At 53.4% G+C, this 15,504-nt stretch overlaps 1 protein-coding gene across 6 annotated transcripts in view; it reads right to left on the bottom strand.

Annotated features, from left to right (window-relative positions):
* Positions 1–15,504, bottom strand: part of CUX1 (cut like homeobox 1) — a 352,682-nt gene that overhangs the window by 269,229 nt on the left and 67,949 nt on the right. For all 6 annotated transcript variants that reach the window (XM_032430822.1, XM_032430825.1, XM_032430824.1 and 3 more), the window contains exon 2: positions 6,806–6,916. In XM_032430822.1, coding sequence (XP_032286713.1) covers positions 6,806–6,916 — 111 coding nt within the window. The remainder of the gene's footprint in view (positions 1–6,805; positions 6,917–15,504) is intronic.

Here is a 15,504-nt window from a genome sequence, read left to right as displayed (position 1 = left end):
AGTCACAGTTCGTCAGTTGGCGCTGTGGGTCTTCGAAGAACCCACTCCCACGTCCAACAAGACACAAGGAAATTCACGCTGGTGTTTCTAGGCTTTTGCGTGCGTTGATTTTAGAGTCTTATGAGGATGGAAGCAAAAAACAAAAATGTGGTTAAAACACAAAACACTGCTCAACTGAAGAGGGAGGCCGGTCACCGGAGTCCATCCATTTGTAGAAAAACAAGAGTGGAGAATTCACTTGCTTCTCAACACAAACAATCCCGGTCGTTGCTAATAACGTCTAAGCACGGTGGTACGGTTAGAAAGGCACGGAGAGTCAAATGTGAGCCCATGCACCGCCCCCCCGCCCTTGCCCGGGACCCCTGCAGGCGCCCCCAGCTTCTCACGGAGCCCTGGCCACACGGGCTCAAGGAAGCCCGTGCAGGACGTGTCCATCTGAGTCGCAGCTTGAACTGACTCTTTTTTTCCAGGCTGAGTCACTCCCTGCAGTGGCTATATAAAGGCTTAGAGGCAGTGACCAAATGCATCTGGGCCTGGGCCACGGCTATATATTACTGCCCCCGCCCTCCCCCGGCCTGCCGACTCCTCCTCTCACAGACTGGAGTGCACAAGGACTCCTGAAGCCTGCAACAGGGGAGTGGGGGGCCTGCGTGTGAGGGCCACGGCGCCGAGGGCCACAGTGCTGGGGCCCGCGCTCTCTTCTCTTACTCCCACCATCTGTTCTTATCAATACAGAGATGACCGTGGCTTTCCTGAAGGAGGTGCCACCACTCCGCCCCCACCCCCGTGCCCAGAGCGGGGAAGGGATCCACAGGCCTAGTTCGATTTGCTGACAGCATGAAGATTTCTTTCCGAGTCATACCTCGAGACGACTCTGGACTTTTTACAACAGTTTCCCAAGAGTATAAAATGCAGAAAAGCACGCCAGCCTGGGCCACAAGGGGTGAGCTAAGATCATGCCACTCAGGAAACAGAAGCCAGTGAGCAGGCCCAAGGCCGCCTTGGGTGTGGACGGCGGTCAGTCCCGGCGCGGACCCCAGGCAGCCGGGCCCACGATGGTCAGGGCTGCGCTGGGCTCTGCCGGGACGACAGGAACAAGAGAGGCCCCAGCACTTGGGCGGGAGGGACGCAGAAAACACGACCACGAATGTGAGCGCGGTGGGCCAGGTGTCAGGATGATTAACGCTCCAAGGAGCAAGACCTGTCGAGGCACAAGGACATCAGGGCACAAAGGACCACCGAGAGCCCCCAAACAGCAGCTCTGCTGATGTGGCCCCTTTACAGGAAACATAAATCGAACCTAGCCAAGTCGGGCAGACAAGTGCCTAAGACGGATTCCAGGGTAGCAGCTAGACACACGGACAGGACACAAGTTGAGCCCTGAGTGTGGTTTTGTGATAAAAGGCCCTGCACACCCCGGGTCTTTGCTTCCTCTCTTCTCCTGCCCCCTCTTCCCCCCCCGCTCCGGGCAAAGGATGGTTCTTCCCTATCGAAAAGAGCTGAAACAGAACAAACAAGAGCCCGTGCTCTTTGTGGAAGCAAATCGAACACTGAGGAATGCTCATTCTGCGAGCTGAGCATTCCAGAGCACCCGGGGACCTCGCCGTAGGGACGCTGTGCTGCCATCCACCTCAGCGCCCCGCGGGTCACAGCACCAACTCAGGGCCCACACTGCCTGGGCCAAGTGGTGAAGACAAACTGGCCCAAGGAGCAAACTTAGCTGACGGAAGCACAAGAAAAAAGTCATGAATCCCTAGCATGGTCCCCTTCGAGGTCCCTGACTTTCAAGAAATGCCTTCGTTTCCAGGAGTGAGGAGTTGGCCCGGCATCCCTGGCTAGCTCTGGACATCCCTGCATGCTTCCATGTCCCTGGTCATCCGCTCTGCAGTCGGCTCTATCAATACGGCTGTCCCTTGGGGCATCAAGAGCCATCCTGGCCTATACCTGGGAACCCTGATCGTAGCAACAGAAGAGCAGAAGGCAAGCGCTTTCTGGTCTGCGCTACACACAGCTCGACCACCACCAACCTTCGAGAAAGCCAAGGCTGCCCCTCCCGCGCACATGCCACCAGCCTGACCTCGCCCTTCACCAGCCTCAGGCGGGAGGAGAGTGCTGGCCAGCGCAGAGATGCTGGCCCCTGCTCATCCCGCCGGGGGTGGCCCACTCCTCAACCTGCCTCCCCAGAATCCCCTGCCGGAGCCCTCCTGGCATGGCGCAGCGCGGCTGCAAATGTGGTCTCAGGGGCTGTGTTCGGAGCTGGGGGCTCCCAGACGAGTTCCAGGGAGGCCAGGAGCAGCTACTCATGTGCATTTCTTAGGGCAGCAGGTCCTTCCCATTCACCACTATCTTGAAGGTTGAGAACCAAGGCGCGAAAAGCAGCCTAATTCACCTAAGTAAGGGTTCCAGAGGCCTATGTGGCTTAGAGCTTTACCACCACTGACAGTGTTTCTGGGGGGCAGGCCTGCATTCGGAAGATTCCAGTTCTACCATCCTAGCGCTTCACATGCCAGATCAGGATGTTGTGCTTGCTGCTAAGAAAGATAAGGAACTCTTTAAGAACAAGGATAGGATTGTATCCTCAGGGTAGAACCATCTGGCACATGGAAGGTGTTCAAAAAGTATTTGTAAAACGATTACCTATTACCACAAACCAACTTTTGAAATATTTTAAGCTGAAACTACCTGCATTTGTTGTGTCGTTTTAAAGTTCCCTGAGCTAGCTTTAAGGAGCAGAAATCGACCGTGTTCCGCAGTGTGTTCCAAGTTCACACCAGTAACGAACATGTCCTGGACTCTAGACGCCAGGCTTGTGCGAAGCCCTCCACACGTTCACGTGCACATACACAAATACACACACACAGATACATGCCATACACACATACATACACAAAAAAATACACACCATTCACATATATACACAAATACACACCATACACACACACAAATACACACCACTCACGCATACAAATACACACCACACACACACAGAAAAAAATACATACCATGCACAAATACACACGGATACACACCACACATATACACCATACAACATACAAATAAACACCACACACACATACCCTACACACACACACAAACACAAATACAGAGACAAATACACACCACACACAAATACACACCACACATACACATCATACACACACACCGCATACACACACATAAATACACAAACACAAATACATGCAAATACATGCCATACACATACACACACAAAAATACACACAAATACACACCACTCACATACACAAATACACACCATTCGCACAGAAAAAATACATACCATACACATACACATATACAACATACACACAAACACACACCATACAGGACACACACACAGAGCAACCCTGTGAGCTGGGCCCTATCATCACACTTCGGATAGATGACAAAACTGAGACTTTGGGAAGCTAAGTAGTCTGCCAGAGCCACCAGGCTATAAGTCACCTGAGGTAATCTGTATGGAAAGTGACAGAACCTAGAAATACCCCAGTCTTTTATGTTCAACGCTCAATTATTAATTCAATAGGGAATGGATGTTTCGTTACAAAGTTAAAATTAAAAACCACTTTTCTTTGAAAGGGATTTTTCTGAATCAAAGCAACGTATAAAACTTTATTTTTGAAGTAATTGCAATGTTCTTCAACTTGACTACAATTTGGGGGTTAAAAAGACGTAAGCGATAATATCAACTGACTGTAAATGTATAATTCTAATGACAAAACTGAAACTTTTTTTTAAAAAAGTCCTTTAAATGAGAAACCTCCGAGGCTCTGGCCAGCGCGGCACCTGCCCCTCGGTGCTCCTATGGCTCATCCAGAAAGGAAGGAGCCGCCCGCGGCTAGGAGGCCACCTGCAGAGCCCACCTTTCCCTCTGCACTTGAGCTTTTCCAGCTGCCCTCGGGCAGGGCCAGGTTGGAAAATATAATGTCCCTGTCGGGAGACCACCTTACTCACCTCTGACTTTTCTCTGGTGCCTAATCCTGCACATTAGATTCACTAGCTATTCGGTAGACACTAGGAGCGCATTGTCTTCTTCCCCAGAACAAAGAGGGCCTGCAGCGTTTTCATCAGCCATGGGCACACTAGGTGCAAACCAGCGGGCACACCGTGGCCCTGACTCTGCCACGCTGTTCACCCCGGAACAAGGGCCCGCTCCTCACCTGGAGGCCCAACTTTGTGAGGTGTGAGCATCCTGGTCTGGGTCCACCCGAGGAAGATGCCTTTCCCGCCAACAAGCCAATTTTTTTTTTTTTTTTAAACCCCTGAGAACAAAGTCCTAAGCAACCTTCATTTTCATATGCCTAATCTCTGAAAGAGTTTCCTTGACGATAAGTGTTAATTTGCTCAGGTGCTGAGTGGTCCGCCCAGCAGTATAGTCACAAGAAATAACTGGTGTTGGAGAAATATCAGGGCCACCCCCCCTGCACTGAGATCCCAAACAAACAGACAATAGAATATCCCCTCTGGATCCCAGGCCCCGCACTCACCGGATCCAGCCGCCCCCCCGCCCACACACTCACGTACTCCTTCCCTCCGTGTACCCCAGAGGCCTTGGCTATAGCTACTCGCCCCCACCCTCATTCTGGCCTTCAGTGGCTTCACTATTTACTGAGAATTCTGGTTGGTTGCTGGCATAAGTGAACCTGACTGTCTTTTCCACCCGTTCTCGCCTCGGCGTTCCCACAGGGACCCCACCCAGATTTCAAGGACGGACCTGGGATAGGAAAATGCAAGGGGAGGTGCGGGAGCCTATAAGCAGCTTCACCCTTCCCAGCTTCCCGGAAATTCCTGTGGCAGCAACGCTCTCCTTACCGCAGAAGGAGAAGCCTGAGCGAGCACTAGCCTCGACCCTCTGGCAAAGGCCAGGGCCCTTCTCCATGGAAGATAGTGTCTAAAAATGTGCCCTGCAAAGAAATGCCCCAAATGTCATTTACCACCCAAAGCCGCTTCTTCCCTGAGCCTCTTCTATTTACTGGGATCGGGAGAGAAAAATGCAACATTTCAGGTGGGGCTTCCTCAAGCTCTGTGAGCTGGTCCCCCGTTTCCATGTCAGTGGAGGGGCTGTACCCAGAATTTATCAGCTGGGCCCTCAGGGGCCCGAGGGGAAGCACCGCCCCACCTCAGGGGGCCCCAGCCCTTGGACCTGACAGGAGCCTGGGCCTCCAGAGGAACATCCAGGAACCCAATTCTCCACTCCTCCTCACAGCACTTACCACAGGACAGGTCATGTTTACTTAGTGTTGTCTGCTGCCTTGGAAGGATGACCTTGACCTTCTGCTTTAGATTTTCTACAGAAACCCCTGGACTTGGGGTCAGCAAGGGAAGGGAAGTAAGAACCCAGGACAGCGGAGGACAGCTCGTTACTGGAACAGTGTGAAGAGTGGCCGGAGAGACAGAGGTGAAGGGGGTCAGCCAGGGGACAGGGGGTCAAGGACAAGGAGGACAGCTTGGGAAACCCCACAGCTAGACCCTCCAGGAAGGCCTGCTCTGAAGCGGCCTGACAGGAGGAGAGCGACTAGAAGAAGGGGGTCCTGCTGCCTGGCTGTTTTGTCGGCCCTAGTCTTTACTGGTGACAAGGTGGACCACGGAGCGCAGCAGCTCCCCCATCCCCTCGTGGAAGAGGGCAACCTGGCACAGATCACTACAATGTGCACTTTTGCTTGGATAACACATGCAAGAGCCACATTTAACGGCAGGCCGGGTGAGGGTAAGGAGGGTGGGGGTAGCAGGTCTAAAATTTAAACCTTAAGGGGATCTGCCCCTGGAGAGCCCCCTTGCTTCCCACTGGGCTATCCTGTTTTCTCCCCCAAATAGTTATTCTGAAAATAGAGGGTTATTTGTTTCCCAAAATGATTGACAACAGCATGCCCTTGAACATTGGCACACGGGAAACGAGTCTACTTTTAAAAGTTCAAATCGCGTATCATTTTTTTCAGGAATACTGGGCAAATCAGAGGCATGCCTCCCAGAAGGCAGCTTTCCTTCCAGACCTGCTCCTTTGTCCTCCACAGAGGCACATGGGCACCTGCGATCCGCTCTCACCTGAGGGGGAGGGTGCAGGAGGCTGGGGCGAGGGCCCATGGCACGAGAACCATCGTGGGGCAAACCGGCAGGAGCTCCCAGAAAGCAATTCCCACGTCTGTTCGACTGTCTTTCAAACTCTCCTTGCTTTTCACGTCTTACAAAGCCTTTGATAGGGACTGAGGGAACGAGAGGCCTAGGCAACAGACTGGGAAAATGCTGCCCGAGCCCCCCTAAACACTGCCTTTCAAACATGTACTTACAAGGGGAAAAAAAAAAAAAAAAAAAGCCCGTGAGGAGCACGTTTGCAGTGCCCTTTAAAGCGTATTTCAGGAAACAGAAGCGTTTAACAGGCCCTACCAGGCTAAATGTCTGTTCTACAGGAAGGATCGGCACACTGCATCCTCAGATGGGTGCAGCCACCCACCACACCAGGGAAGGGGCCCTCTGAGGACCCCCCACACCCCATCCCACTATGCTCAGTGCTCCTGAGGACTTGGGGTGGCGTGCTAACAGACGTGGGCAAGGAGCGTGGGGGCCCAGAGGCCCGGATGGGCCACACAACTGGCCACGTGCTCGCAAACACCCAACCGGGTCGGTATCTGCCTCTGGAATGAGCTCGTGCCTCCTGGCATCCAGACAGCCTACCAGCGCCCCGGTCCCCCAGCCCGCAGAGGAGAACGCAGTCTGCTTACAACACGGCTCCTGGACACGGACGGGGACGGGGAGACCCCGCACCGAGACCGGGACGGTACTGTGGCCTCACCTCTGGAGTGTTCTTCTTGAACTCTCGGCTCTGCTCGATGAGCCGCTTTCTAGACTGTTCGCTTTCATCTTGCCGGTTCGCCAGTACCGTTGCGGTGGCATCGAGTTCCCTCTGTGGAGACACAAAAAGGGGGGACGAGACTGTCACCGCGCTGCGTACCAGAGGGGATCACATTTGCATTTGACCAGAACCCAGGAGAGGCCCCCGTGGCTCCAGGGCGGTAGGGGACAGCGGCGGCAGGCGGGGCGGGCGGGGGGGGGGGGGGGGGGGGAGTGGACACTGAGGCAGTTCCCCTCCAGCCCGAGCGCTGGTCCCAGAACACCAAACTGGCTCAGCCCGACGTGCCCTGTTTCCATGCGCACCTCACAAATGTCTGCTTCTATGACAGAACGCAAATTGTTTCTCTTTCCTAAACCCTGAGTCAGGCCGATGCCCAGATGCCATCCCACCCGGGAGTGGCTCGTCTCTGTTCGTAACAAGCGTTCCTTCTTGCCCCATCTCTGCGCCCTGGTTCTTCGGCTTTACTCTGGGCTTCTCGGGGGGGTAATCTATTTGTCTTCAACAGTGTGGGCCTGGGATCTTTTGTGGTGATACTTGGTTTGCTTTCATTAACAGCATTTACTGTGGGTCTAATATATGCGAGGCACCACGTCCAGGACGATCCAAATTAACCTGTTACTCGTTTTCAGGAGGGACCTTTAAGAGGCAATTTCCAAGAATCGTGATTTGCAGGATGTGGTCAAGTCTGAAAATGAGGCACCTGGAAACACTGGTTATCCTCCAACTATTTTCCTCGTACTGAAACCCTGAGAGTCGCCAGGAGCGGGTCCCCTGTAAGAGGACCTCTGCCCACGTGACAAAATGACACTCAAGCATCAGAGAACCTGTGCCCTGGCTTCGGGAATTCTGGGAGACGCTGCCAACAGGGCCGGTTTCAAACAAGGCTGCGGCAGATGGGCCCAGAGTGGTGTCCTGGCTGACAGCAGGGGCACAAGGACACGCGCCTGTGGTCACCGAAAGGCCCCTTTGCTCGCTGAGTGGCCTCCGTGATGAAAGACACATTCTGCTTAGGATTCAGTGTGGCTGCTCCCGGTGGCTTCTCTGCGGTACGGCCCCTCCCCTGAGGCCCAGCAGAGCAAGGACCCAATCGAAGACCGCAAGGTGAGGGAAATCAGAGATGGAGATCCTTCCAGAGATGCCCAGGAAGCCTGCGAGTCCTCCTCACATCCCCAGCCACCCCACGAAGTTCCACCTGCTTCCCTTTTGGGCAGAAGTAACCCAAGCAGGTCTGCAGGGCCTCCTGGTGGGCGCTCCACTCGCACATGACAGTGTGGGCCGCTGCCAGACGAGACGACAGGGCACTGGAGCCAACATCCAGCGTGCTATCAACTTGGAAATTGTAGACAGTTTTAAGGGGGGAGGGCGGTGGGGGAGGGGGCACAGACACCCCCCCCACCACACTCTCCCCTTTCGTGTTTCTGGCATTACAGCAAATCTTGGGCAAACAAGTCCAAAAGAATAACATGGGCTAGGATTCAAGAACAGATGTCAAAGCTACTGCAGAAAAGAGGGAAACACTGCACATTTTGATAGACCACATTTGAAACACATCCCAGTCGAGTGAAGGCAGGAAAAAAAGAGCAACCAAAACCAATGTGGCGATGCGGGGACGGAGACGGCGAAGAGAGAGCAATCGCAGATAAGCAGAAGGCTTTTCAAAAATATAAACAATCTGGTAAGGAGGAGGACTTAGACGGCTATATTTAAGCGGCAGCAGCAGAAGTTATAAAAGGAGGCTTCAAGAAGTGGGGAGCAACGCCAATATTGAAATATGACAGAAAAAGTAGAGTTGATGTTTTGTTCCCATCGCCCGCAGATGCAGAAAACATGGAGAAAAACAAAGAGCTCGGACTGCTTTCAAGGAGGACCCTCCTTCCTGGGAGGGGGTGTCACCCAGTCAGCCAGAACTGCTGGATGCTGGGGACACAGAGGTGACAGTGGGGCCTGGCCCTGACCCCCCCCCACCTTGCCATCCAGGGGGACCGGCATGGGGACGGTGGGGGCAGTGCCGCAGGAGACATGGAAGAGCCCTGGGGTCCCCACATGTCCCTCTCACTGGAGTCCAGCCCAGCCTGGTGCCAGGAGCCCCACGGGCACGTCTGTCAGAAAGCCCAACTCAGAAGTGCTGAGCCCAGGACAGGTCCCTTGATGGAAGGCAGCAAACCCACCTTTGTCACAAAGCCATGGGGCCAGTGCGCCTGGGGTGACCTGCTGCTGGCTGTTGGGGACCCACCACGGGCCCCCCACACTCCCTTCCCCACGTGTGCAGACATACGCAGGTCCCACATGAGAAACCAACGGGAGGCTCCTAATGTAATAGAGTGCCGCCACCCACCACCATGAAAACAGACTGGCACAGCGAGGAGGAGAGCCTGCGCTTGCCCGGCCCCGGGTTTGGTTGGTCAGACTTGGGGCTCACGATCCTTGACCGGGTCCCTTGCAAAACCACCACCCAGTCCTTCTGAAGGACACCTTCTGAGGCTTTCTAAGGTTGTTGGGACAACGCAGAGAAGAGACAGCTATTAAACATAAGCCAAATACTGTTTTATTATCTACCCAGCCTGCCTATTCTCAAAGTGTCAAATATAATGACACATTAACAAGGGAATTTAATGGGTTTAGGGGAGGTGGCAGTGGGGGCCTAAAATACAGAACCCTCAGTCCCTGAGTCACAGATCACTTATTAAAAAAAAAAAGAGCATGGAGAGTCCCCACATCCGAAAAGCACTAAAACCTCAGAAAAAGGGGAAGGGGGAAAGCAAAAACTGGGAACCAACTGAAGTATCCAACAAAGAGTGCGTCGACGTATCCACTCAAGGATCATTCGATAACAGTTTAAAAAAAAAAAAAGAAAGGTCCCATATGCACCAGGAGATGGGATGATCTTCAAGATATATTTAAGCAAAAAGAGCAAAGTGCAGAAACAATGCTAGTATTGTTTGAAAGGGTATCTATACATATCCTTACATAAGCTTTGATTGTCTCCAGAAAGATACAAAAGATATTTGTAACTGCTTGGCTCTGAGAAGGCTTTGGGGGTGGGGGGGGGAGATGGACCTGCCCTTCAGCGGACGGCTGACCCTCGAAGAACACGGGTTTGAACTTTGCGGGGTCACTTAGGTGAGCATTTTTTATAGCGCAACACCGTAAATGTCTTTTCTCTTCCTTACGATTTCCTTAATAACATTTTCGTTTCTTTAGCTGACTTTATTGCAGGAATACGGTATATAATACATGTGACATACAAAGTACGAGTTAATCGACTATTTATGCTATTGGTCAAGGCTCCCAGTCAACTATAGGTTCTCAGTGGTTAGGTTTCGGGGGCATCAAAAGTTATATGTCGGGGGCGCCTGGGTGGCTCAGTCGTTAAGCGTCTGCCTTCGGCTCAGGTCATGATCCCGGGGTCCTGGGATCGAGCCCCACATCGGGCTCCCTGCTCAGCGGGAAGCCTGCTTCTCCCTCTCCCACTCCCCCGCTTGTGTTCCCTCTCTCGCTGTGCCTCTCTCTGTCAAATAAATAAATAAATAAAATCTTAAAAAAAAAAAGTTATACGTGGATTTTCGACTATGCTGTGGGTCGGTGCCCCTAATCCTCACTGTTCAAGGGTCAAGTGTACATCTTCTGAGTATTTTAGCCATGTGCATGTATTACCAAATTGGAAAAACGGTACTATATGTTCCTTTCTTAAATCCTGCTCATGTGAAAAAATACAGGTTTACATACAGAAATATATTTTACATCATGCGTCCCACGCACGAGCGTTCACGGTCTGCACTGTCCACCTGCCCAGGAGCAAAGGCCTGGAATAGATGACCTCTTGACTCACTCTGGTAATTCAAAAAGTAAGGCCAGCCCGTCCTTTGTCAAAACAACAGCTGTTTCTTGCACAACGCGCTGCACACTGGCCAGTGTCTGGGCTTAGGAACAAGGAGGAGGTGGCCAGTTACAGAAAACACCGCTCACCCGGGCCAGAACTTTCCCAGGGAAGGGCAGAGGAGGGCGTCCCCTCCAAAACGATGTAGAAATATTCTAAACATCTGACAGCCCCAGGTCCGAAGGGATGGGGAGGTGGCAGGGCTGGCAGCAAAACCGTGGGGGCTCGGAACACACGGGCATTTCCAACTAGGCCGAAAGAGGCGGAAATTGTCCTGGGAAAGCGTCTCACGAGGACAGGCACCTGGATGCAGAAACTGCAATTTTTGTTCTAAGTCATTTAGTGGCAACCGACGCCAGGAGGTGACGAGGTCCAGAGCAAGACCAGTGGCTTTGGAGCCGAGGCCCCACGGGCGCAGGCACAGCCCTTGCCGGGAGAGGGGGGGGCGGGGGGGTGCTGCCACATGGCTGTGGATGCCTGCAATCCTGCTTTTTTCCCTGATGAGAATTTCCAGGATGCTTTTTCAACATTTCTGACAGATCCTCAAAGGGCACAGCTCCTTAACATTTTAACTTTCTCTCTGCCTGAACTCCAGCCTCTCAGCCAAGTGTTAAAGATGTATTAAATACCAAAAATTAAAAAGTGCCAATAGTGGCCGAATTTAAAAGAAAATTTTCCCAAAGGAAACCAGTCTTCAGAACGTCACCGATCGGTTTGAAACTGCTCGCCTTTAGAGTAGGTATGTCAGCTGTTGGCCTGTATTAAATTGGCGGGGGGGCATCTGCAGGGCTTCTGTGAGGCTCCCCTCCTAAAGCCCCCAGGCTAGGCCTGCCTTGGCTCCCTGCTCCTTCTGGGCCTGGGGAGGTGGGCCCTCTCCCCCAGCACCCCTGGGCTGGAGCAAGGAAAGTATTCTCTGCTTATTGTCTGTAACTTGCATCCAAAGAGTTAGTTCATCTGGTGTTTCTTTCAGGCTCACCTGGCAAGCTAATCAAATAGCCAATCTTGACTACGAATTCAAAATGGCTTTATCAGTGAAACCACGAGGACTCAAACAAAAAGGCAACCCCAGTTTCTGAGTGGGGTAGTCCCTGGGGCTTTTTCTACTTCATTTCCAGCCACAGGGTCAGGGGAACAAATGGAAGCTGCTCTGGCTAAGACAGGGCTATAAGGGGCCCAAGGCCACCTACCAGCCTCCTTCTGTCACCCCCCACCCCCCGCCCAGCCCCCTACACAGAACATCTGAAGACCCTTCAGACGGTGGCCTCAGAGAAGCCTGGCTTGGAATCCAGGTTCCATCCCTGCTGTATCCTGTGTGGTTGTGGGCAAATGACGTTCCCTCTCCGGAGATAACTGAGATAAAGCATGTTCAATTCACGGCATGGGACGTGCTCCATCAAGAGCATGTACTATCCTGTACTATCCTGTGCTATCCGAGCCACACACTTGACCTCAGGCCCGAACTCAGGCTGCCACCCAGGTCGGGGGCTCCAGGGATGCACAGATGAATCAGAAGCCGACTCCAACCTCCAGGTGCCCACGGTCCAGCCAAGGAACCAAGCAGGCACAGAAAACAAGACAGAAGGGACCGGGTCCGTGGAACCCAAACAGAGCAGAGGTTTGCAAGGGGAGAACATAACTTCCAGCAAGAAAGCCCTCCAAGTTTTCTCGAAAGATGCCCATCTCGGCTGGAGCCCGTGGGTGGGAGGGGCTTGGTCCCCATTGCCCTCCTCTTCCTCTTCCTCCCTCTCCTCCCCCGGGGCTCACTGAGTCCCTGGCACAACCAGTGGGAAAGGTGCTGTCAGAGACCAAGAACGGGGCTCAGAGGAACCAGCAGCCTGGTCAGCACCTCCCCCCCCAGGATGGGGGTGGCAGAGGCCCAAGAGGAACACGCCAACATGGAAATAAGTGGGTTCAAATAGAAACATAAAAGCCATTTCCCCAAACATGTCCACCAGCAGTGACCAAGATGGCCACCGTAGTGGAGAGGTAGGTGTGCACACATTTCATGTGCTCGTATGTACATGAGATGCCTCTGGAAGGCTCTGCAGATACAAGACACAGGTACCATTCCGTATCCTGGGAGGACAACGGACGAGCAGGGCAGTGGCCAGCGGCGACGTCCTCGCCCCTTCTCCGCCTCATTCCTTTTGAATTCTGAGCACCTAACTATAATGACATTTATCTTTCCAAATCTCCTTTCTTTCCCCTGTAACGGGATGCAGGCTTTGACGGACAGATAAGGACCACGGACTGCCCCTCCCCATTCCTTTTAGAGCAGTGCTCCCCACGGAGCTGCAGGAAGTGCATTTTGTTCCGTTGGTGGGTGTGTGCACTGACCAAGGGCGATATTTAAAGGAGAACCTTGCAGAACACCCGAAGTAAATGCTACCGCTTTCGCTTACTTTGTAAGTTTAGGTATAAGACCAAGTCTGACTCCACGTTTCCCAAGTGCCCTTTGCAGACACTTGGTCCTCACCCATCGCTTTCCCGCTCATGATCTTTGATTCACCGCGAGTGCCACCGAAGTCTGAGTCACGGCTACAGTATTCTGTCATGTGATGGCAGGTGGGGGCCAGCAGTGAGCACTCCCACGCAGGAAGCCGCACTTGCCACAGAAGTGACCCGGACCTCAGTAGGGACCCCATCCACGGAGGGGCCGTGGATGAACTGAATGGAGAAAAACGGCACAACTAAAGGAGGCAGGGAAGGCAGGGATCCAGGAGTTGCACGGAGCTGCTGTTTGATGTAAGACTTAGGTGCCCTGTGTTCCCTGGGGGCACCAATGACCACGGAGCTGGGGGAGCTGTATGGGGGTGGGGGGACAGGACAGGTACACACCCTCCAGGAGAGGCAGGAGAGGGGACGCAACCCAGATCTGAGCTTGTCATTCCCTGCTCAGAGCCTCCAGTGGCTTCCTAGGGGCCCTCAGATAAGACCAGCAGGGCACGTTGGCCTTCCTCTGCTGTCCCCAGAAGGCTGGGTCCCCTCCTTTCCCTCAGACCCTGAGCACCAGCCTTTCCCTCTGCTTGGAGGCCTATGCCTGCTCCCTTCCATCAAACTGTCGGATCTCTGACTGAATACCACTTCCCCGACCCCATCCCCTTCCACCCCACCGAGGCAGAGACCGTAAGGTGGGCAGCGACTCTGGTTTGCAATTCCGTATGTGCGTGCAAGTGTGTGAGGTCAGTGCGTCTCCCCATGGGCCGTAAGCTCCAGCAGGGCCTGCCTTTTGCTCACTGCAGAATTCCCAGCGCTTCACACGGTGCTGGGGTACATCACAGGTAGGCAGTCAATATTTGCCAAATGAAAGAATAAGCTTTTTAAAAAAGAAAGGGAAAAAAAAAGGCAAAATTATACCAGAAAGGGGACAAATTTAACAACTGCAAGGCTTCCGGTCAGAAAGAGAGATGGCTGCAAGCACTGAGGCCGTGAATGGCAGAGAATCTTCTGGAACAGTTCAGGAGACTAGGGGCTGAGGAGGAGGAGGGGGTCAGGCTGACAGAGCCAGCTTCTTGAAAGGCAAGATAGATCGAAGGAGGCAGGGGGGCCTGGAGGAGACCTACACTCTCTTCTTGCTCAGCCTCCAAGGATCCTGGGTCGAGCCTCAGAATGGTACCAGTTTATAAGAATTAGGATCATTTGCCCAAGAGGGACTCCTCCCCGCTGGAGCGGCCCTAGCAAGCTCCCTAGCAGCCCAGGAAGCAACCTGCATCTGAGCTCCGTGTGAAGAATGCGGAACGGGAACACGGGTGGGAAGAGTCCGTCCCAACAGTGCTTCAGGGTAAGTAGGCAGCAGCAAAGCAGAGCTGGGGTTCACTGTCGAGGCTCTTCCCCTGCCTGTGGGAAGGGCCCCCAGAAGGAGACCCCAGGAGGGGTCCTGGGGAGCGAGTGCTCTTCCCAGGGCAGGGAGAGCGCTCTCCGGAGCAGCCGGTGCCGAGCCCAGCTCCCAGCAGGGGCTCAGTAAATGCTGGCCACGGAGAGGTGAGCTCTCTGGGTTAATCACACCCTGTGGCTCTCCGACTCAGGGAACAGAGAGGTGGGCATGTGGACAAAAGCAAGGGGACTGCCTATAGTTCAGGCTTCTAGCTCTCAGGGGGTTGAGTCAGAAACACCGTGCGTGCACTCCAGCCCTTGCTGAGATCTCTGTGCAGTGCAGCTCGTCTTCTCCCACCTTGGAGATCAGAGTCCAAGGAGCAGGACACAGCCTCCTGGCCAGATCCACAGAGCACAGTGGCTGTACTCCCAGCCCTGGTTTCCCACCACGAGGGGGTTCCTGCTCCCAGACAGCCCCAGAGAAAGACAGGATCTCTGGGGCCGGCAATGGGGAGCAGGTGCCTGCAGGGTGGTGTGTTGGGGGACCAGTGTGCACACGGACCAGCCGAGCTATCTAACCTCAAGTGGGGACAGGACACTAATACACATCTCATGGGGCTGCCATGCAGATTAAATCGGGTAAAATGCCCACTACGATGGTTATGGTAGTTTCTCTTCTCCTCTCCCTATTGAAGCTGATCCCACCTTGTATAAAGATTATTCCCTCGTGCTCCTTTCACTCTGAAGATGGTACTGGTTGTCTAATACGTACTCAATAGTTCCCAATTCCGGGACATGACCTGGTATTAATTCCTGATCTAGGAAATTTGAGTGCAATGATTTACTCCAACATAGACTTACTGCCTGTAAGGCTACACCCCCGGGGATGGTGGGAGTGGGAGCGAACAGAGGCGCAGGCAAGGTGTCTCGGTGTCTACTTTTTAAACAG

Source organism: Phoca vitulina, unplaced genomic scaffold (assembly GCF_004348235.1).
Source record: "Phoca vitulina isolate PV1807 unplaced genomic scaffold, GSC_HSeal_1.0 scaffold45, whole genome shotgun sequence".
Taxonomy (NCBI): domain Eukaryota; kingdom Metazoa; phylum Chordata; class Mammalia; order Carnivora; family Phocidae; genus Phoca; species Phoca vitulina.
The sequence above is the reverse complement of the archived record's forward strand: the minus strand, read 5'-3'. Positions and strand labels throughout refer to the sequence as shown.